Genomic DNA, 25,097 nt, shown 5'->3' with positions numbered 1-25,097 from the left:
AAGCCATTGTTTCTCAGTCTAGCTGTGTAGGACACAGCTCCCTGGCCCCTGCTGGTGTTATGAGTCTGAGGCAGTTGGTCGCCGGTTGTAGATTGGCAGTTCACAGCAGCTCAGGCAGGTCTCACCGGCTCTCGCCAGCTCTCGCCAGCTGGTGGCCTCTCACGATGTGCCAACTTCCGGCTGCTTACAGCAGCCCAGCTCCAGGGAGAGCCACTGTTCACAGTCTTAGCTGTAGAGGGCACAGCTCACTGGCCCATGTGGGAACAGAACCAGCGACCTCAGCGTTAGGAGCACGGCGCTCCAATCACCTGAGCCACCACGCTGGTCCCATTTTTGTCTTTTTACACATATGGTTATGCATATAATAATTCTGCAGCATACATGGTGCTTCACATACCTGATTACATGTGAACCTCTTGGCCAGTCTATATAGATGTTTCCTTTTATAGGTCAGAAAACTGAGGCTCATAGACTTTAATGAACTGCCCAAAGCTCTAAAATAAGGTAAATCTAAAATTTGAACCTGATCTTCTGACTGCAAATCCCTTGCTCTTTCCAGCTCCCCATGTTCTATCTCAGATTACCTGTATCTTATCTATAAATCAGCAGATGTCTAAGGCCTTCCATTGGGTGTGATTGTGGAAATGAATAAGTAAAACATGAGTTCTGTACTAAAGGATATTAAAACTAATTGGACAAGGAAAGTACATATGAATTTCAAGTCAATTAAAAAGTACAAAAGTATATTTGATAAGTGCTGAGTGGTACTAATACTTGACCCTTGTATATCGCTCTGAGTGTTTGCATGTATTTTATCTTGTGTTACACTAGTGGTTCTCAACTGGACAGTTTTGCCCCCCCGGGGGACACTTTACAATGTCTGGAGACATATTTGGTTTCACAGCTGGGAGTGACTTACTACTGGCATCTGGTGAGTAAAGGCTACAGATGCTGCTGAACAGCCGACAGCCCCCCAAAACAAAGAATTATCTGGCTCCAAATGTCAGCAGGGCCAGTATTGAGAAAACCTGTTTTACCAGTGTTTCCCTAGCCGGCCCATCAGCTCTAATGCATCTTTTGGAGTAAAAATTAATATAAGACCCAGTATTATATTATATTATATTATTTTATATTATATTATACCCAGTCTTATATTAAAATATTTGGATTGGATAGTAGTGGGAAATATTTGGAAAAATAACTAAACCAAAACTGATGAAAATGATCTGATTGCAGATTAAGGAATTTGGGTTTTATCTGATAGATAGTGGGTCATGAAGTGATTTTTGAGGAAGATATGATATGTCCAGTGGTATTGTAGTGTTGTGTTGTGTTTAGTGGCTGTGTTGAGTACCATACATTAAAAAATGGAAAATGGGGAAGACTGTTGCTTGGGTGAGTAGTTTTTATAGTAATCCAGACATGAAGAGGTTAAAGCCTGAACTGGAATAGTGTGTAAGAATAGGAAGAAAGTGGCAGGTGTGAGACATGTTATGAAGGAAGAATTGATAGAATTTAGTGTTTAAATTTGGAGGGGAGAATTGAATAGGATGATTTGGAAATCTTAAACATGGGTGACCTTGCGGATAAAAGAAAAAGAGGAAGAATAGTCAAGCTTGGGGCAAAGAAATGTGAATTTCTTGTTTATTTGGGGGTATCAGGCAGTCTCCAGGGGACAGTTACAGATGCAGATTGCATCTCTAGGGAGAGGTCGGGCTGGAAAGATACAGCAGTCAGAGACATGGGGATCACTAACATCGTGAGTGGGAGAAATCACAGAGGAGAGCACATGGCTGGTGCCAGCTCTTTATTGGGGAGCATATCCACTAACAAAGGGCATCAGAAGGGAAGGAATTCACTGAAGGAGTTAGGATAGTGCAGCGTTGTGAAAAACCCAGACACAGTTTTAGTATGTTGCTTAGATATCAAGGAAAATGAGAAGGTACGGAAGACCACTGGATATTGAAACTCGCATCAATAGAATTAGAGAAAATGATATGCGTGGATTTTAGAACTTAGACCAAGTGAGAGGAAGAAAACTTGAGTGAAAAGAGAAGGATAGGATCAGGTCAAGTTAGCAAAGGTAAGGATGTAGTTCGTGTTTTGGGAGCTGGGGACTATGACTGGGCTGTCTGCAAATGAAGGACCAAGGTCCTATAGAAGAAAGAAGAGCATTAAACAGAATACCAAGGTGAAATATTTAGTGTCAGAAAAGAAGTAAGTAGCTTTTACTCTGAGCTTAGAAGAGAAAGCATGGGAATTGTCAAAAATTCTGAGGTAAGAAGCAAGATAGCAACCTCATTAATACATAGTAAGTATATAATTGAATAGATTTTAATAAGGAATGGTCAAGTATCTGAGAAATTGGGAAGCCAAACTAATGGTATTTTGTATACCTATAGATATTTTTAAATAATTTAAAACATTCTTTTCAGACATGCCTTTGATTTCTCAACTAACATACCATTTATGTACACTAACTCCTAAATGATCTGACTTTTTTATATAAATATTTTTATACCTGAAGCTTATCCTTTTAAGAATTGAAAGATTTAACATGAATCTTTCTTTATTTTTTACTAAATAGTGTACCTGAATATAATTTAACTTTACCATTGTAAGTGGGAATCTTTGAGAATGCAATCATTCTACTTTGCTTCATAGAGTCAAACTCTTAACATGTTTGTTCCTACATTAAATGGCCTTAGACTGCTGTGTATTGATAATGATTTTGCTGTGCTTCTCTTTTCAATGGTAAACTTTTAGCAATTTTTTTCCTTTCTCCCTACTCCGTGGTTTTTTAAAAAAACTTTATTAGTTTCAGGTGTACAAAGCAGCGTAATAGTTAGACATTTATACCCCTCACAAAGTGATAACCCGCCTCCCCCAATCTGCTACCCCTTTGACATCTTATATAGCTGTTACAATATGATTGACTATCTTCCTCATGCTGTACTCCACTTCCCATGAGTATATATGTATGTATATATGTGCGTGTATATATATATATATGTGTGTGTATGTGTGTGTTCTTTTTTTTATTTCTTATAGTTGACATACAATACTTTTCTACCTCAGGATCAGGTGTACAGCACCATGGTCAGGCATCTACACAGTCTATGAAATGATCCTCCTGATAAGTCTAATACCCATCTGGCACCTTACGTCATCTTTACAACATCATTGATTATATTCCCCACACTATATTTCATATCCCCGTGACTATATTGTGTCTACTAATTTATTCTTTCTAATCCCTTCACCTTCTCCCCCATTCCCTCCCCTCTCCCATCTAGCAACCAACAGTTGTTGTTTTTTCTACATCTCTGAGTCTATTTCTGTTTTATTTGCTCATTTATTCTGTTCTCTACTTTGTTGGTTTTAATCTCGCTGTTCTCTTATTCAGTAAAGATCTGAAGGGTACTTGGGGAAACCAGATACCCGACATTTATAGACAACTATACTCATAAGTCTGTGTGGTTGAGGCAGTTCCTTCTGGGAGTTAATGCCCGTGAAGTTAGTTTGTGATGGCTCAGTACTGTTTGGGGGGGGAAATTCGCAGCATTCACCCATGGCTACATTTCAGGTTGTTGGAGTTGCCTGGTTATTGACTTTGAGAGCAGTGGCATTTCTATAGTAAGCTTTATAGGTTAAAATTTTAAATCAAAAATGAAATGTTAAGTAGTAATGAACACATGGTTCTCTTGGTTTGTTTGCTTCACCTGACCAAGTACAGTAAAAACCTAAGAGAAATGTTTGCCAAGAGAATAATAATGCTAAATTTTAAAGAACAGCCTGCAGTCCAATGAACCCTAAAAGTTTTAAGGGATAAAATAATGAATTAAATTTTCCATAAGGGTGAGAATACATAGGTGGTTGTGAGAACGGGGTGAGAATGTGGGCCCCAACACATTTTTGGGGATGCTTAATCCTATTTTTATATATCCAGATAAAGTAGATGAAACTTTTATTCTTTTTAGCTACAAAGAATATTAAAGATATGATGTCATTTAATTTTTAAGAGAGAGAACATTAAATAGTTGATAAAGATTATAACAGTTAAAAATGTACAGATTGAAAATAATTGCGGCATTTTCTTAGATTAAATGGTTATTTCTCCCCATCTTCCCTTCTGTCTTAAGGGTTTTCCTTAAACAACAACAACAAACAAACAAAAGGAAACCCCAAACCCTGATATCACAGTTGCCCAGGATCATGATAGAACCGTATGTAGACTTTGTTACCGAGAGTTGAGAGTCCCCATTTCCTCGGCTTCTATGAACTTTTTCCTCGTCAAAGTTGAAGCTTCAAAATGAGCTGTAGTTTGGGAGGAAAGCTCTTCAGTCACGTTGCCGCCCTGTCCGGAACGACATTGGGAGCCTAGTTCTTTGTGGTTGTTACTTGATAAGATTGTTGATGTTAATGTCAGGCGTGTGCCATGTCAGTCAGCCGAGTGCGTTTTCAGGATGAGAGCTGCGAGCCTTCTCTACCCGCCGCGCTTACCGATTTTTCCATTGTCCCCTATCAGCACTTTTGCATTGATGATCGTTTTTATGAGACTGAGCACAGCCCTTTACTGTAGTAACAGTTCTTGGCAATTTCTTTTATAGACTTGGAATGTTAAGAATTTTTTGGTCCAAAGTTCAAGAGTAAAGATCTTGAAAAAAATTTTCCCCTTTAAATATTGCGTAGGTCACAGCGTTCCATTAACAAGGCCTTCTGTCAAGCACTCATTACTGACGACTCAGAAATGCGTGTTGTGCACACAGAACTGCGACGGCGAGCAGATGTGCTGTTGGGCGTCTGTATTTGTGAAAATTCAGTTATATATATAACACAGTTTCAGTCTTAAAAAGAGTTTTATTTATGAATTAATAAAAATAGTTTACCTTTTTATTCTCCATTTTCATTTTTAACTTTTTTTTTTTTTAAAGTCCACAGATGCACTTTTGGTGGCAATCGACTCTGAAGTAGTGGGAGCTGTTGATATACTACTTAATCATCGACCAAAACGATCATCAAGACCAAGTATAGTAGTTAGTACTCTTAAATGTTTATTAATTTGGATTTCTAAACCAAAATAGATCTCTTGCCCCATTTGCCATTTTTTTCTTCCCCCAAATTTATTTTGTCTTAAAGAAATTTTTTTTTTAATCTGTAAAATTATTGCTTTAAAGGAAGTAGACACTTGTAAGAATAATGAATATTGCTTTTAGGAAACCTTTTTGAAATTAGTGGTATTTCCATAATTTTGTCAGTGTAGACCAATATTTTGAGTTTGGAACATTCTGCAGGTTAAGTTGAAAATACAAATTAGTTTCCACATTAATGTAAGAATTAAATATAAACAATGAAACTGTAAGAAAATGTAGGTGAATATTTTAACTGATTGGGAGTGGAAGGACTTTCCAGGCATAAAAGCAATCAAGAAAAATCACAGTGGCACAGCCTTTGGCTGTATAGGATTCAAATTTCTGGAATTCAGACATCTGGCAAAATTTATAAAGCAGGTAGATAACTGGCAAAAGATATTTTCAGCATATATCACAAATTCATACTCTTTATTAGACAAACCAATGAAAAACACCAAAATCAGAAAAGGATATGGAAAAAAAACCTCAGAAAAATAAAATACAAACTATTAAACCTTACTGAAAATCAAATTTACTAATTTTTGCTTATCAAATTAGCAGAGATTTAAAAAAAAAAAATCACTAATAGCAAGGGAATAACACAGTTTCCTACACCATTGGTTCAAGGGTGATTTGGAAAGCACTTTGGCAGGATATGGCGTAAATAAGTAACATGTTCATATTTTTTAACTTACGCTTCCTCGCTTCCTCGTCTAGGGACTTACCAAGGAAATGGTCAGAAATGTGGATAAAAATGTTAATTGTAACTTCATTTATAGCAATGCAGAAAACCATATAACATAATCTAAACATCCCCAAATAGAAGATTGGAAATGTAAATGACATATATATTAAAGTGGTATTTTTTAGAGTATTTAGGAACATGGAAAACTATAATAGGAAGTGAAAAAAATGAGAATAGTAAACTGTACATATAATATTATCCAAAGTTAAAAATAATGTGTAGAAAAAGAACTGTATGGAAATGTAGCAAAATGTTACCTAACAGCAGTCATCTCGTTGCCAGATTAAGGATATATTTTTTTTTTTTACTCTTTTTATTTTTCTTTCTTCCTTTTGTGAGTAGAAGGTTGTCATCAATAATCAGACAAATTGTACAATGAAGTATTTGTTGTATATAAAAATTTTTTAAATTAATAACATTATTGATGAGGATTAGTGAAACAAGCAGTTTAAATAACTCTGGGAGTATAAACTGGCAGCTATACTCAGAAGAAAAATATTATTTTAAGAAAGAATTATAAATTGATTGCAGATTATCTGCTATTATCTGAGAATGACGAACAACTCCGCTAATGCATGCTTTATCATGAATTAACTGAAATATTTTACTCAAATTTAGACTATGAAAAAGTTTGTGTAAGCGTGGCTTTCTCCAGAATATAGTACCAACTAGTAGTTTAAGTGATGGTAAGAGACCAACAGGAGCAGAGAAAAAGGGGGTAAGAATATAGCCCCTGTCCAAAGGATCAGAAATATCTACAGTCCTGTTCAATTTTTTGTCATCTATCCTGCGGTTACTATTATTTTTGGTATGCCTAGTCCACCGTCTAGCCTTTTAACCCATTTACTTCCTTGGAGGGAGGGTGGGTGGGCTAGGGTATTTGAGCAACTGTCTCATATTTCATCACCATTTGAATCATCGCTGCCAATTGAATCTTGGGTTGTAAGGCTGCAGTAGTCTTCATCTACTCAGCGAAAAAGCACTTCAACTTTAACAAAAAGCCTTCCTTTGCATACTTCCAGTGACAGCAAGATCACATATTAACAGCCCTATTACTTCTAGATCGGCAATGTCAGATATTTTCTTAACCATTTCAGTGAATTCATTTTGTATTCTTGGCTTATCATAATTATCTTTAGATAAATTTTGACTTTCTAATACAAGCTGTTTTTGATAGTACTTAGATTATAGTATAAACAATGAAATTATAAACTTTTATCTAGTTCTAATAGTGTTTTTCATCTAGTTAAGTGTGTTTCATAGGAAAAATGAGGACCATTTTTCTCTTAAGGGATTGAATACAATTTTCTCCTATTTATAACCAGTAATAAGGGAGAAAAGTTCTAAATTTTTAAATTTCTGTGTAATTTTAAAATGAATTCATTAATTTGAAATCCCCAATAAATAATATATAAACCATTCATAAAAGAGGGGGGGAAAGATAAGTATGTCAGAAAATAGTAAAATTTACCAGTACTCAAAAGAAAGTAAGTTAATATTTCATGATAGTTTTTTCACTCCTAAATTGGGAATGATCATGCCTAGTGCTGGTGAGTAAACCTGAAGAGTGAGATGGTACATTCTTGTATTATTGGTAATATAAGCTATTGAAGGACTTTGATACTATGTATCAAGAGCAAAACTGTTCATGGCCTTTTGATCTATAATTCCACTTCAGGGATTCTATGTTAATGAGATAATACTAAATTTCAAAACAGATGTTTTCATAAAGATGTTTGTGGTAGTGTTATTTAAATTAGCAAAATAAAATATCTTAAGCATACGGTCTATGAACCTCCTTAAATTGCATGCCAAATTCTGTACATGAAATTTTTTTTTTTTTTGAAGATTCTGGGCTATCACTTCATGAGATCATTAAAAGTATCCTTGATCTTCAGAATATTAGGGACTATTGTTTTTGATCATTGGTGCCAAATCATTTATGCCAAAGATGTCCTTAAATGGGGGTGTGATAGAGTAAGGGCAGGCAAGATATACTGTAAAATGGTTTTGGGGTAGTAGGAAGATGGGTATTTTTAGTCTTCTTTCTGCTTTTCTATATTTTTCAGATATTTTATAAAGTTTGTGCACTACTTTTGTAATGTTAATAAAATTACTGTGAACTAGATCAGCTTTTACTATTGGAATCAAACAACTCACAGGGAAAACTCTTTGAAACAGTGAGAAGCAGTGGAAAGAATATGCAATAGTCATAAAATAGTCCACCTTTTTATTTAACCCTGATTCTTTATTTGCTTATGGTTTTCCCAATGTCAGGCCATCACCAGGCAGTGTGGGGACCCAAGAGCAGGCCCCCGTGTAATACAGATGGGGTGCCGATGTGCACCTCGCCCTCTGCTCCATACCGCGGCACATTAACCTCTCTGAGCCTCAGTTTCTCCATGGGGATCATAATGCTCAGTTTTGCAGAGTATTGTGTGGATTAAATGAGATGATAAATGTAAAGTACCTAACAGTCCAGGATTTGTTAAGTAGGAGCTACGATTGTTAGTGTTTTTGTGCATTTGCAAGAGGAATAGTATGGGTAACTGTTGGGAGTATGCAGATAATTAATTATACAGAATCATGAGTGCTTCCTACTTACTTACCCCTTTCAAGTAGCTTCGTATCTCTCAGTGTGCCAAGGTGTGCCAGAGAGGAGGAATATTTAGAGTATTTCTCACACATTTATGCTCTGCCGATTTTTAACATTTCTGTTTCCCATCATATTCCGTTTCTAAAATCCTTGTTCTTTATCTTTGTCATGCATGTTTCCATAATCTTGTGAATATTAAACACTTGTTCCTAATGTATAATATTTCTCTGGATATGTTCACTTCTTTGTTAGGAAAACAGCACTTTAGTTGTGTGCACGTTTCCTATTGAAGATTTTGTTTGTCATGATTATATTGCATATATTAATTAAAGTTAAGTTTTGAAGTTTCAAAAAAAACCTCATCTCAGTAAAATGTTTACCATTTTCCTTAAAATAATTCTTATGGTCTTCGTGCCTGCTAATTTTTTTCATTTTATTCTTCAGAGAAATACGTTTTTTTGAAGTCACAAATAATAACTTTTGAACGTTTGTATAAATATTTTTCAGAAACTAATGGAGCGAATTCAGAATCCTGAGTATTCGACAACTATGGACATTGCACCTGTCATTTTAGCTGCTCACCGGAACAACTATGAAATTCTGACCATGCTGTTAAAACAAGATGTATCTCTGCCCAAGCCCCATGCGGTTGGCTGTGAGTGCACTCTGTGTTCTGCAAAAAACAAAAAGGACAGCCTCCGACATTCCAGGTTCGAAAATTAAGGTTTTGATAAATAGATAGATGTGGGATGCAGCAGTGTAAGGTATTTGTCAGTGAAGCTTTTTTTTTTTAATCGTTGTTCTTTCTATGTAGCTTTTTAAAAATATGGTACTGGGATGACTTATGAAAGCCAAACTTCTACCTCCTTTCCTCTTTTGCTTGATGCAATGAGTCCTGTATTTTTTAGAAATGTTTACTAAATGATGAATAATTAGAAAAATCCTTCCAATTTATCCCATACTCCTGCTGGTGGGGTGTGGGAGCACTGTTTGCTTTTTAGAAGCAGAGTTTATTAATCTAAGAGAATTTCCAATAATGAAACGACTGGAGATACCACTTACTATTTATAAGAAAATGAAAATTGTTTTCTATCTCACTAAATATTCAACCTGTTATGCCTCTTACTTCCTCTCTCACACTGTATTTAAATCTATTTTTCTTCCTATTCTCCCCAGTTGAAAATAGTAAGAAAACTGAGGCGTGAATAAACAAGAAAGTACCCCATCTTAGATAGGCTGAGCAAGACCCCATACCTTGTATAAGGTGTATGGGTGCATGGTCTGGGCAGACTTGGGTTCTGATTTTCAGCAGAAGCCTTCTCTCTCTCTCTCTCTCTCTCTCTCTCTCTCTCTCTCTCTCCATATTATATAGTCATTTTATTTATGTATATATACATATATATGAAAACACACATATATATATACACATATACACATATATATAAATCATATACACACACATATATATATATATATACATATATATAAATCAAATATGGTTGAAATAGTATCACGTATAATATTTACTATGGAAAATGTGGTCTGGAAGTCCCAGGCAGCCTGTTTCTTAAAGGTTGTTGTACAGTATATGAATTAGCTTTCAAGCTGTAAACCATCTACCCTCACTCCTTCCTCATCTTAAGAACAGATCTTTGGTGGATTGACAGTCACAAATCCATAAAGTGGAAAAATCTCCTGGGTATCAATGTAATGTTTATTTGCAGAGGTTGGACTGGAAATTTTTTCTATTTTCAAATCTATTTTACAATGAGATCTGCATTTTTCTGTGACAAGATCTGTTGATAGCTATGGCTATATAACTTACCCTTTTATTAATAGTTTTAAAATGACTAGTTCATAAATGATAAGGAGAAATGATCTTTAAGGCTTTGTCTCATTTTAAAATCCTTTACTAATATTAAATATAAATATTTTCCAAATACCCAGCTGTTTTCCAAGTAGCATGTTAAATATGTTTATAGTTGAAGTAGCCGGGGTGGGGCTTGGGGCTGGAAAGAATTCTTTACCTGGCTTGGTTTGAGGTGGGAAGACTACTTGTTTTGAAAGCTTTTGGAAGAGTTGTGGCTTGAGTTCAGTCTTTTAAGTTTGAATAAGAATTAAAAGGTGAAAGTCATTTTATGCAGAAAGTACAGTATGTGATTGTGGTCTATTTGCAGAACTGCCAGTGGTTTGGTATGTTTGCAGAAGCGATTGAGAGTTTGTTACCGATGTTTGAGAAAACAGTTATAACAAATGTCTTAGGCCTCTGACTAAAGTCATTTCCAGGAATTGCTAAGTAGACATGTAGAAGAAAGCAGGCCAACAAAATGAGTAAAAAGACGTATGGGTAAAGGTTTTGGTGTACTGTCAATAAGGAAGTGAGGCAGTTTGTATCTAGGAGATACTGTTTTTTCAATTTCAGAGATGGTGTAGTCCCAGGGGATGGTGACGTCCAGGGGCAGTAAGTTTAAATGGGCAGGGAAAGGTAGTGGGACATTTAGTTTCGGGAAACATTTTCAGTAATATAATTGGTTTTAGTCTCAAAAATTAGATGTGTTGTGAAATTTCAAGTAACTTTAAGGTTCAGAATCTTTATTATCTATTAAAGGAAGACAAAGGTTTTGAAAAGTTGAGAAGCACTGAAATTGGGAGAGATAGCAAAGTAAAGGACTGCCAGTTAAGTTTAATTTGCAGAAGTGCTTTGTTTAATGTACATAATTTTATAATTTTGAATTTGAATGCCTGTAAGCCTCATGTACACTCCCCTTTTCTCTTGTATTATTACCCACTTCACCCCTAAGAGCAATTCAATTTGTAAAACTTACTGTGTTTCCCCGAAAATAAGACCTAGCCGGACCATCAGCTCAAATGTGTCTTTTGGAGCAAAAATTAATACAAGATCCGGTCTTATTGTAATATAATATAAGACCCGGTCTTATACAATATAAGACCGGGTCTTATATTAATTTTAGCTCCAAAAGACGCATTAGAGCTGATGGTCCGGCTAGGTCTTATTTTCAGGGAAACCCGGTAGCTAGGTATCTACCAAGAGATTAGGGTGTTGGCATTTAGAATCAGTGAACTGTGAGGCTTAGAGTTATCTTAGCAATATGAAATTCTTTTATTAAAACATATTTGTTTTAGGGTGGCCGGTTAGCTCAGTTGGTTAGAGCGTGGTGCTCTTAACAACAAGGTTGCGGGTCCGATCCCCACATGGGCCATTGTGAGCTGCGCCTTCCACAACTAGATTGAAACAACTGCTTGACTTGGAGCTGGTGCGTCCTAGAAAAACACTCTTAAAAAATAAATAAAAGTTAAAAAAAAGAAGTATTTATTTTAGTTATACAAGTAATGTGTGAATAAATGCTTAAATCCTTGTAAAAAATCTAACTTTAATTTTGATTGGAAGTCCCTTAAGCAATCCTAATTCTCCTCCTCTCTATAGAGCTACCCACTCTTACCAGTTTGATGGTCTGCAGTGGTTGCAAAATGTGATTCTGAACTGCAGTGTTAGGTTGGAAACTGAGTCTCATCAATGGCTATCAGCTACATATTGAAGTTAGAAATTCCCTCTGCCAATTTCTGCCTATTCAGGTTGCATTCAAGTTTCTTCTTCTATTTCATTAATTTTGCCTCTGTTGTTAATCTTGCCTCATCTACTCCATTTCTTATGGCTGTACAAATATTTAGGTTGAACCATATGAAATCACAGTTTTAAAAGGACTTTGGACAATATGGAATTACACATTTTCGTATTATTCTGCGTGTTGATGAAACCAAAACCCCAGAGAGTTATGTAGAATATAATCACATAATGCCACAGGCCTCAAAACAGTGCTTTAAAAAAAATATTTAAGATTGATGACTTGTACTAAATGTATATAGTTATATATCATGGCCATAATCCAATGTTCTAACATTTCCATCACTGGAAAAAGTTTCCTATTTACGGTCAACGCCTGCTCCCATTCCCAGCGCCAAGCAACCACAGATCTTTTCCTGTCTAGTTTTTTTCTCTTCCAGAAATTTCATATAAATAGAATCATATAATATGTTGTCTTATGTCTCTAGCTTCTTTCTCTTTGCATAATCTTTTGAGGGTCATCCATATTGTTGCATATATCAGTAGTTTGTTCCTTTTAATTGGTGGGTCGTATCCTTGTAAGTATCCTTGTAAGGATTAACATTTTATTTCTAGACTATTCTGTTCCATTGATCTATAAGTCTACCCTTAACACCAATATCACTCTGTCCTGATTACTATAATTTCATAGTAAGTTTTAAAATCAGATAATATAAGCCTTGCATTAAAGAGCATGACTAAAATTAATGTTGTGTTTTGGAAAAGGTCGGTAAAACTCACAAGCCTTTATAGTTAGACTAGGGATCAGCAAACGTATTCTGCAAAGGCTCAGATAATAAATATGTTAGGCTTTGAGGGCCCTAATATTTATATTGCAACTACTCAACTCTGCTGTTATGCAGTAATAGCAACAACAGATAATACATAAATGAATGGGTATGGCTGTATTTCAATGAAACTTTATAAAAAATGGTGGTGGGCTGGATTTGGCCTGAGGACTATAGTTTGGCAAACTCTTTTTCTGTTACTTGCAGTATCCAATTATTTGTTCCAGCACCATTTGTTGAAAAGACTGTTGTTTCCCCCAATGAATTATCTTTATACCTTTATTTGAAAATTATTTGAGCATATATATGTGGTTTTATTTCTAGACTCTATTCTGTTCCATTGATCTATAAGTCTACCCTTAAACCCATATCACTCTGTCCTGATTACTATAATTTCATAGTAAGCTTTAAAATCAGATAGTATAAGCCCTGCATTTTATATATACATAATAAACTTTTGGCTATACTATGTCCTTTGCATTTGCAAATAAAGTTTAGAAATCAGTTATCAATTATTACAAAAATGCCTGCGTGGATTTTGAGAAGAATTGCATTGAATCAATTTGGGGAGAACTGCCATTTTAATAGTATTGAATCTCTCAAACCATGAACATGGTATATCTCTCCATTTTATTAGAGCTTTCTAATTACTTTCAGCAGTGTTTTATTGTCTTCTGTGTATAGGTTTTGTACTTCCTTTTTACAATTTATTCCTAAGTATTTTATTTGTTTTTATAATAGTGTACATGAATTGCTTTCTCAATTTCATTTGAATATTGTTTATTGCTAGTATATAGAAATGAAATAGATTTTTTTTGTATATTGGTTTTGTATCTGTGATCTTGCTAAACTCACTTATCAGTGCTAATAGGTTTTTTTTTAGATTCCTAAGGATTTTATACATATAAGATTGTGTCATCTGTAAATAAAGACAGTACATTTCAAATCTTTAAGCCTTCATTGTTCTTTCTTTACTGCATTGGCTAGAACTTCCAGGGTGATGTTGAATATCAGTAGAAAGAGTTGATATCCTTGTCTTGTTCTGGATTTAGTAGGAAAGAATTAAGTCTTTTGCCATTAAGTATGATGTTAGCTGTAAGTTTTTCATTGATATCCTTTGTAAGAATGAGGAAATTTCTATTTCTAGTTTTTGAGAGTTTTCTTTTTAATTATAAATTGATTTTGGATTTTTGTCAAATGCTTTTTTGCATCTATTAAGATGATTATATGGTATTTGCTTTTTATTAATATGTTATGTTAATTGATGTTTCAATGTCAGACTAACCTTGTATTCCCGTGATAAACCCCACTTGGTTGTGTTACATAATTCATCTTATGTGTTACTGAATTCAGTTTGCTAACATATTAAATATTTTTTGTGTCTATGTTCATGAGGGATACTATTCTATGGCTTTCTTTTCTTTGATGTTTTTGTCTCACTTTTATATCAGGATATACTGGTCTCATAAAATGAGTTTTGAAATGTTCCCACCTCCTGTTTTCTAATAGAGCATGTTTAGGATTAGCATTATTCCTTAAATGTTTGATAGAATTCATCAGTGAAGTCATCTGTGTCTAGACTTTTCTTTGCAGGATGATTTTTAATTATTATATAAAGTTAATTTTCTTACAATAGGGCTGCTTATTCTTGAATCTGTTTCGATAATTTGTGATGTTCTAGGAATTTTTCCATTTCATCTATGTTGCCTGTGTTGTATAATTTGGTGTAAAGTTGTTCACAATCCTTTATAGTCTTTTTCCTGCCTGCACTCTTGTGCATTCTTGACATTTGTGCCTTTTCTTTTTTTTCTTGGTCATTATAGCTCAGTTTGCTAAACTATGGCTCTCAGGCCAAATCCAGCCCACCAATATTTTTTATAAATAAAGTTTTATTGAAATGCAGCCATACCCATTCATTTATATATTATCTGTTGCTGCTATTACTGCATAACAGCAGAGTTGGGTAGTTGCAATATAAATATTAGGGCCCTCAAAGCCTAACATATTTATTATCTGAGCCTTTGCAGAATACGTTTGTTGATAATAGTCTAACTAAGGCTTGTCAGTTTTGCTGACTTTTTCCAAAACACAACATTAATTTTAGTCATGTTCTCTAATGTTTTACTGTTTTCTATTTTATTGCTTCTGCTTGGATCTTTATTATTTCTTTCTATTCATTTTGGGTTTGATTTGCTCTGTTTCTAACTTCTTAAGCTAGAAATTGAGCTTATTGATTTTAGATTTTGCTTCCTTTCTAATGTAAATGTGTTCAAGGTATTTTCTCATTTCTCTTGTGATTTCTTCTTTGATGGATTTTTATTATTAATAGACTGTATTTTTAGAGCAGTTTTAAGTTCAACAAAATTGACTGGAAAGTACCGAGAGTTTCCACATAATCCCTATCCCCCTCCCACAGCCACCCTGCTGATCAACATCTCACCAGTGTGGTATGTTTGTTGTAATAGATGAACAAACATTGACACATTATTATCACCCAATGATTAGGGTTCACTTTTGGTATTCTACATTCTGAAGGTTTTGACAAAAGTGTAAGAATATGTAGCCACCATTTATAGTATCACAGATAATAGTTTTACTGCCCTAAAAGTCCCCTACATTGTACCTATTTATCCCTCTCCCCCCTAAGCCCTTGGCGACCACTGATTTTTTTTTTTTACTCTCCTCATGGTTTTGCCTTTTCTTTAATGTCATATAATTGCAGTCATAGTATATAGCCTTTTCACATTGGCATCTGTCACTTACTAATATGTGTTTAAGTTTCCTTCAAGTATTTTTGTGGCTTGATAACTCACTTCTTTTTAACACTGAATAATATTTCATTGTATGAATGTACCACAGTTTATCCATTTGTCTACTGAAAGACAAAGTTGCTTCCAAGTTTTGGTAATTGTGAATAAAGCTGTTATAAACATTCTTGTACAGGTTTTTGTGTGGACATAAGTTTTCAACTCATTGGGTAAATACCAAGCAGTGTAATTACTGGATCATATGGTAAGAATATTTTTAGTTTTGTGAGAAACCAGCAAACTATTTCCCCAAGTGCCTGCACCATTTTGCTTTCCTACGAACAATGAGTGAGAGTTCCTATTGCTCTACATCCTCACCAGCATTTCGTATTGTAAGTGTTTTGGATTTTAGACATTTTAATAGGTATGTAGTGGTATCTCATTGTTTTAATTGCAGTTTCCTAGTGACATATGATGTGCATCTTTTTCATATGCTTATTTGCTATATGTATATCTTTCTTTGTAAGGTATCTGTTTAGATCTCTTGCCTGTTTTTTTTTCTTTTTTCCCCCATTTATTTATTTATTGTTTTTATTAGTTTCAGGTGCACAAAACAATGTAATAGTTAGACATTTATCATTTATATCCCTCACACTGTGACAACCCCCCTCCCCCCATCCACTACCCCTCTGACATCGCACACAGCCGTTACATTTCCACTGTCTCTATTCCTAATGCTGTACTCCGCTTCTTGTAACTGTGTGTGTGTGTGTGTGTGAGTGTGTGTGTGTGTGTGTGTGTATATATATATAAAATTACAGTTGACATTCGTTATTTTTCAGCTTCAGGTGTACAGTGAGTGCAGTGATCAGGCATCTATATCATCCCTGAGGTGGTCTCCCTAATGAGACAAGTGTCCATTGGATACCCTGCAAAATCTTTACAACATTATTGATTACATTCCCCAAATTGACTTTGATATCCCCATGGCAATCTTGTGGTTACCAACTGTTCTTTCTAATCCCCTCATATTCCCCCTTATCCCCACCCCCACCCCCATCTAGCAACCCTCAGTTTTTCCTCTGTCTCTGAGACTGTTTCTGATTAGTTCATTCATTTATTCTTTTCTTTAGATTCCACATATAAGTGAGATCATATGGTATTCGTCTTTCTCTGTCTGACGTATTTCACTTAATGTTCTCTAGGTCCATCCATATTGTTGCAAATGGTAATATTTCTTTCTTCTTTATGGCTGTGTAATACTCCATTGTATAAATGTAGCACAGTTTCTTAATCCAGTTGTCTACCATGGGCATTTCGATTGTTTCCATGTCTTGGCTATATAGTTCTTGCCTGTTTTTTAATTGGGTTGTTTGTTTTCTTATTGTTGAGTTTTAAGAGTTCTTTGTATATTTTTATGTAACAGTACTTTATCAGGTAGGTCTTTTGCAAAAATTTTCTCCTAGCCTGTGGTTTGTCTTCTCAATTTTTTTTTTATTAGTTTCAGGTGCACAAGACAAAGCAAAACTTAGACGTTTATCATTTATATCCCTCACACTGTGAACCCCCCTTCCCCCATCCACTATCCCTCTGTACGTTCCCCAAATTAATTTTCAAACCCCCATGACCATCTTGTGGTTACCGACTATTTTTCAAAACCTCTCACCTTCCCCTTATCCCCACCCCCCCGCCCCTCTAGCAACCCTCTGTTTTTCCTCCATGTTTCCAAAACTATCTCTGATTAGTTCATTCACTTATTCTTTTCTTTAGATTCCGCATATAAGTGAGATCATATGATATTTGTCTTTCTCTTTCTGACTTATTTCACTTAACATAATGTTCTCTAGGTCCATCCATGTTGTTGCAAATGGTAAGATTTCTTTCTTCTTTATGGCTGCGTAATACTCCATTGTATAAATGTACCACAGTTTCTTAATCCAGTCATCTACTGATGGGAATTTTGGTTGTTTCCAGGTTTTGGCTATTGTGTATAGTGCTGCAATAAACATAAGAGTGCATAAAGATTTTTGAATTGGAGTTTTGGATTTCTCCGGATAGATACCTAGGAGTGGGATTGCTGGATCATAAGGTAGTTCCATTTTCAGATTTTTGAGATACCTCCAAACTGTTTTCCATAGTGGCTGCACCAATCTGCATTCCCACCAACAGCACCAGCGTTCCCTTTTCTCCACATCCACGCCAGCACTTGTTGTTTGTTGATTTATTGATGATAGCCATCTTGACTGGGGTGAGATGGTATCTCATTGTGGTTTTTATTTGCATTTCTCTGATGGTTAGTGAGGTTGAACATTTCTTCATATGTCTGTTTGCCATCTGTATGTCCTTTTTAGAAAAATGTCTCTTCATGTCCTCTGCCCATTTTTTAATTGGGTTGTTTGTCTTTTTGGAGTTGAGTTGAGTGAGTTTTTTATAAATTTGTGATATTAACCCCTTATCTTCATGGATAGGAAGAATTAATATAGTTAAAGTGTCCATACTGCCTAAGGCAATATACATATTCAACGCAATTCCTATCAAACTACCAACGACATTTTTCACAGAAATAGAACATATAATCCTAAAATTTATATGGGATAACAAAAGACCCCGAATATCCTCAACAATCTTGAGAAATAAGAACAAAGTGGGAGGTATAACAATACCTGACTTCAAATTATACTACAAGGCTACAGTAATCAAAACAGCATGGTACTGGCATAAAAACAGACCCATAGATCAATGGAACAGAATAGAGAGTCCAGAAATAAATCCATGCCTATATGGCCATTTAATCTATGACAATGGAAGCAAGAATGTATGGTGGGGTAAAGACAGTCTATTCAATAAATGGTGCTGGGAAACTTGGACAGACACATGCAAAAAGATGAAGCTGGATCACCTCCTTACACCACATACAAAAATAAATTCAAAATGGCTTAAAGATTTAAATGTGAGATCTGAAACCATAAAATTCCTAGAAGAAAATATAGGAAGAAACTTCACAGACATTACCCGGAGTAAGATTTTTACTGTCTTCTCAATTTTTTTGATTTGTGGTTTACTTTAAAGTGTGTTGTTGTACTTTCATACATTTGAGGATTTTCCAGACTTGTTGCTACTGGTGATTCTAATTTCATTCTGTTGTGATTGAAGAATATACTGTATTTTTTAAATAACAGCTTTATTGAGATATAATTCACATGCCATAAAATTCATCCTTTTATGATGTTCACAGAGTTATACATTGATCATCATTATTGAATTCCAGAACATTTTCATCACTGCAAGAAGAAACCGCATACCCGTTAGCAGTCACTCTCCCAGCCCCAGGAATCCACTAAATTTACTTTCTGTTCTTATGGATTTGCCTGTTCTAGATATTTAATATAAATAGTATCTTTCAGGTTCTTATTGGTCATTTATATATCTTCTTTGGAGATATGTCTATTCAAATCTCTTTTGCAGTTTTTAATTGGTTATCTGCTCTTTTGCTGAATTGTAGGTGTTATTTATATATTCTGGATACAAGTCTCTCATCAGGTATATGATATGCAAATATTTTTTTCCCATCCTATTTGTTTTTAATTTTTTTTTTAAATTGTACGTTGAAGCGCAAAAGTTTTAAATTTTGATGGAGTCCAGTTATCTCTTTTTTGGTATCATAGCTAAGAAAACATTGCTTTATTTGGAGAATGTACTTCGTATGATTTCATTCTTTTTTTAATGTATTAAGACTAGTTCTGTGGCCTCGCATGTGGTCTAATGTGGAGAACGTTCTATGTACTATTGAAGTAATATGTATTCTGTTGTTTTGGGGTGAGCATTCCAGAAATTTCAGTGTGATCATATGTGTATTGTTTCATAGTGTTTGAGTCATCCTTGTCCCTACTGGTTTTCTGTCTATGTGTTCTATCAGTTTCTGGAGATGAATATTAGATCTCAGAATATATCAGAATGTATAATCTGTCCTTGTTGGATGGAGTGTCCTATAGATATCTGTTACACCCAGTTGGTTAATGGTGTTGTTCAGTTCTTCCATTTCCTCGTTGATCTTCTGTCTAGTTGTTCTATCCATAATCGAAAGTGGGGAATAGAGGTCTGTAACTCTCCTTGTTCAGTTACCAATCTCTCCATTTCTGTCAATTTTTCTTCATGTATTTTGGTGTTCTCTTTTTAGTTACATACATGTTTATAATTGTTATATTTTCCTGATGGATAGACCCATTTGGCATTATAAAATGTCCCTTTTTATTGCTAGTAACTTTTTTTCTATTTTAAAATCTGATATTATTATAGCTACCCCAGCTTTCCTGGGGTTGCTCTTTGCATGCTAGATCTTTTTCCAGACTTTTACTTTCAATCTGTTTGTGTCTTTGAATCCAAAGTGTGTCTCTTACAGACAACATATAGTTGGATCATGTTTTGTTTAATCTAGTCTGACAACCTCTGCCTTTTGATTGGATTGTTCAAACCATTCATATTTAATGGTATTGATATAATTGTATTCACATGTCATTTTTCTTTTTTCTTTTTTTTTAAATAACTGGCTTTGCTTTTTTTTTTTTTTTTTTTAAAGATTTTATTGGGGAAGAGGAACAGGACTTTATTGGGGAACAATGGTCAAATTGTTGTCCTTTCAATCTTAGTTGTGGGGGGTTCTGTTCAGCTTCAAGTTGTTGTTCTTTCAGTCTTAGTTGTGGAGGGCGCCTCTCAGCTCCAGGTCCAGTTGCCGTTGCTAGTTGCAGGGAGCACAGCCCACCATCCCTTGCGGGAGTCGAACCGGCAACCATGTGGTTGAGAGGACAGGCTCCAACCAACTGAGCCATCCGGGAGGCAGCTCAGCTCAAGGTGCCGTGTTCAATCTTAGTTGCAGGGGGCAGAGCCCACCATCCCTTGCGGGACTCGAGGAATTGAACTGGCAACCTTGTGGTTGAGAGCCCACTGGCCCATGTGGGAATCGAACCGGCAGCCTTCGGAGTTAGGAGCACGGAGCTCTAACTGCCTGAGCCACCGGGCCGGCCTCATTTTTCTTTTTGTTTTCTATATGTCTCATGTCTCTTGTTTCTCTATTCCTTTATTAGTGCTTTCTTTTGCATTGAATATATATTTTCTAATGTAGCATTTTAATTTTATTAATGAATTTTCCAGGGTTTCTTTTTTTTCTGGTTGTCTTAGGACTTACCATATACATCTTATCAGAATCAGCTTCAGATTTATACTGGCTTAATTCTAAAATTATGTAGAATGTTACTCCTGTACAGCTAGCTGTATTCTCTTTTCCTTCCTTTAATGACATAATTGTTATAATATTACATCTATTAATGTTGCAAACCCAACAATGTATTGTTATACTTATTACTTTACTGTCTGTCATCATTTCCTGCGCCTGTTACAGCTTTAATTCCACTCACCTACTTTATACTATTATTGGCAAATATATTAAATGTACGAGTATATTACATTTTTCTGTGTTATAGGCCAAACAATACATTGTATATAGATATCTATATCATTACATAATTGCTTTTTTTAATAAGTGCTTTTTAAATCATTTAAGAGATGAATGGAAAAAATATGCATTTATAGTGTCCTTTATAATTATATACTTAATTTTACTGTGTTCTTTGTTCATGTGGACTTGAATTGCCATCACTTGCTTTCAGCCTGAAGAACTTCCTTTAGTATTTCTTATAAGACAGGTCTGCTAACAACATATTCTTTCAGTTTTTGTTTACTAGGTAAATTTCTTATTTTACCTTCATTTTTGAATAGTAGCTATCCAGTAATCCTGGATATAGGATTTGGGGTTGACAGGTGATTTTTTTTGCTTGCTCTTTTTTTTTTTCTTTTGAGTGCTCTGAATGTATTATCCCACTGCCTCCTGGTCTGTATTGTTTCTGCTGAGAATTTAGCTGTTAGTCTTATTGAGGTTCCCTTGTAAGTGACTCATCTTTTTTCTCTTGCTGCTTTTAAGGTTTTGCTCCTTGTCTTTGACTTTTAGCATATTTGCCATGTTTATGGGTCTCTACTTGGACGTTGTTGAGTTTCTTGGGTGTGCAGGTTTATTGTTTTTCAATAAATTTGGTAAGATTTTAGCCATTTTTCAAAAATATTTTTTTCTCCTTTCTCTTCTCTCTTGGTACTCCCCTTACGAGTATATTGTTATACTTAATAGTATTCCACTTCTCTGAATTTCTGTTCATTTTATTTTCATTCTTCTCTTTGTTCTTTGGCTTACATAATCTCTACTTTTGTATCTAAGTAAGACATGAAACTTATAAGGTAAATAAGGACTATTTCCATAAGCTTGTTTAAATAAAAATTTTAAACTTCCATATAGAAAAACTTCATTGTAAACAAAGTTAAAAAAACAACAAACTGGGAAAAAGTATTTAAGATACTTTTGACTAGACGGAGGGCTAATTTCTTTGATATGTAAAAAAGATTTTACAAATTGATTTTTAAAAAAGATTAAAAAATCACCAGAAAAATAGGTTAATGAAAATGAGCAGACAATTCACAGAAGAAGTATAAATAGATAGTAAACATGAAAGGATGCTTATGCTTCTAAAGAAATTCAAAGTAAAATAACTCTAAAATTCCATTTTTCATCTGTTAGCATGGCAAAGTGTTAATGAAGATGTGGGAGGAAGCGAGCTCTCCTTATTAGTGCTTTGGAAATAGGTATCAAAATTTAAAATACACATGCCATTTTATCTAGCAATTCTAATATGTAAAGGATATATGAACTAAACAATACATTATGTAATAGCTACCAAATTTAGAAATTAAGAATTCTGTATTTATAAATGTAAGCATTATAGCAAACTTTTTCTGGTTTGGTTTCTGTTTAGATATTTAATATGAACATTAATTAGTTTACAGAAGATAAAGGGAGTACTCTGGTAGCTAGAAATAATGAATAAATGCATGGTTTCATTCTTAAGATTTGAAACATCTTTAAAAAATAACCTGGTTGAATGAGTCATGTGATACGTGTTTGTGTATGTGTGTATGTGTGTGTGTGTGTGTGTATATATATATATATGTATATATATACATATATATATATATATGGCATTATAGCATATTAAAGTGATCTTATCACTGGGGAAAGAAAAATTTAATAATCATCCTCATCGTAATCAAAATGTATTAGTTATTAGCATATTTCATTTAAAATAATATTGGATTCAGAATAGAAAAATTTTTAATTGCATTCAAGAATACAAAATTTTGAATATGAAAAGAAATAAAACAATTATGAATTATGAATATGAAAAGAATAAAACAGAAGCAATAGATATAAAATGTTTCAATATTTATATCTCAAAATTATTTATTTACTTATCTGTCTATTTATTTATTTATTTTGACTTTTTATGAGTTTATTTGAGCCAAACTGATGACATATGCCAGGGAGCAAGATCTCAAATGCTTTCTCAAAATATTTTTAAAGTCTTTTTATTCAGGTTATCTTGTAATAAGTATATTATATTGGTTTTGTTTTCTTCTGATTTTATAATACTGTAATTTTAAATTTATGAAAATTGTGAATTACAATTACTAATCATATGTGTATAATAATTTTATTTCATATTGTGGAATCAAATTTTATCACAGGTTTCGTCTTGATATATATCGTTGTTTGGCCAGTCCAGCTCTAATAATGTTAACAGAGGAGGATCCCATTCTGAGAGCATTTGAACTTAGTGCTGATTTAAAAGAACTAAGCCTTGTGGAGGTGGAATTCAGGTAGGAATGAATGGAAATTATGAATTATATCTTTTTTTAAAAACAAAACAGCCTTTTCAGCTTTAGTTTTTTCACAGGCCAAATTATAATTTATACTTATTTACATTTGATCCAAGATGACCAGACCTTGTTGCCACCTACTTGGGATTTCCTTCTCCCTCAGTGGAATAGATCCTGGTTCTTCTTAGATCACTCCTTCCCTTAAATCCCTGCTGGGACAGCGTGAAGATTAGTGGGGCGGGGGTGGGGGGGGTGAGGGGGGGAGGTGGCCTTGAGCAAGAGCAGACTTATTATAACTGCTCTCTGTACAATCCCCCCGCCCCCATTCCCACATTCCATAGTCATCCTTGGAGCGTGATCCTTCATCACTTTCAGAAGTGTATGGAATACTTTATGTATGTGAGGGACCTTTCACACACACAGACTCATTCCCTTTTCGCTGTCTGGTAAGAGTTTCTATTAGGAGAAACCTAACATGTAGAAATAAATAAAATGCTACTGATCAAGAGGGATGAAGACCGCATCAGAGTTTTCTTCTGAAATTAACAGTTAAGTGTAATTCTGGCACTTTGTATACCCAAAGAATCACTGTTATCGTTTTCCCTTAGAGAAGTAAGTTGGAGGGAAAAAAAGACTTTAGAAAAAGCAGGTATTAAACTACTGATTTAAACATTAAAAATCCTTAGAAAACTACATTTGGTAAACTTGAGCAAAAGCTTTGAGACTTTCCCTTGTAAAAGTACCCCGGGGCCCTCCAAAGGAGGAGGAAGTGATCAAGATGGAAAGAAAACTGACTCTGGGTGGTGAACACACAATGTGATATATAGATGATGTATTATAGAATTGTACACTTGAAACCTCTGTAACTTTGCTAACAATTGTCACCCCAATAAACTTTAATTTAAAAAAATAGATTTCCTGCCAGTCCCAGCTGTGCGGTCTCAGGGTGGGGGGACACCTGCCCCTACCTCTTTCATGTCCAGCTGATGTGGGAGCCCCATGTCTTATGTTGCACTCCTCCAGTGCCTTGCTAAGACTGGGAAAATTCAAATTTCTCATTGGGAGGACAGAAAGAAGCCCGTGATTTTCTTTTGCCTTTATAGCAGTACATAGTGTGTTCTTGATAGCTGTGAGTTCTAGAAACTTTTTAAAACTACTTGCTTATAAGTTTTCCAGTTTGTAACCACTGTATTTTAATTTGGACAAATTAAAATTTATTTAAACTTGAAATGACAGAGTCTTGGATGAACATGGTGAAAATGTAACTTGATGCTACTTTTAACTTTATTAGCACACGAGGCTGTTAATAAATTATTCCTTTAAATATGAAGAATTTTCTATTATAATCTTATAGTTGGAGTTCTGAGTTACCATATAAAATAAAGTTTCTAGAACTCAGAGCTATCAAGAATACCATGTAAAATAGAATTCATTCAAAGCCTTCCAAAAAGGATTTGAAGCAACTGCTATGGTTATATCGTAATCATAGAATAATAAAGTTAGATTTGGAAGTTACCACAGAATCCATTTCTAGGATCCCTTGGTTTTAGGCAAGGATGTGATCGCGTAGGTTAGATGTCTTACACCAGCATCTAACTAGGAACAGAGTGGACACTGAAAGTAAGAGCAGTTGTAAGGAACACAGGACTCCTTGTGTCTAGTCGGCTACATTTCCATCGAAACTGTACAGCTATTTATTAGTCTTCCAGTAA

The 25,097-nt window shown here is 34.7% G+C and overlaps 1 protein-coding gene across 4 annotated transcripts in view; it reads left to right on the top strand.

Moving 5' to 3' along the window:
* Positions 1-25,097, top strand: part of TRPC1 (transient receptor potential cation channel subfamily C member 1) — a 64,762-nt gene that overhangs the window by 9,705 nt on the left and 29,960 nt on the right. For 2 of the 4 annotated variants that reach the window (XM_019753587.3, XM_019753589.3), the window contains 3 exons: positions 4,935-5,036; positions 8,981-9,183; positions 23,254-23,385. In XM_019753587.3, coding sequence (XP_019609146.1) covers positions 4,935-5,036; positions 8,981-9,183; positions 23,254-23,385 — 437 coding nt within the window. The remainder of the gene's footprint in view (positions 1-4,934; positions 5,037-8,980; positions 9,184-23,253; positions 23,386-25,097) is intronic. The other 2 variants (XM_019753588.3, XM_074334017.2) reach the window with 1 other exon arrangement.

This window comes from Rhinolophus sinicus, chromosome 17 (genome assembly GCF_057876585.1).
Source record: "Rhinolophus sinicus isolate RSI-liver-muscle chromosome 17, RSI-T2T, whole genome shotgun sequence".
Lineage (NCBI taxonomy): Eukaryota > Metazoa > Chordata > Mammalia > Chiroptera > Rhinolophidae > Rhinolophus > Rhinolophus sinicus.
This window is presented reverse-complemented; position numbering and strand designations above follow the sequence as displayed.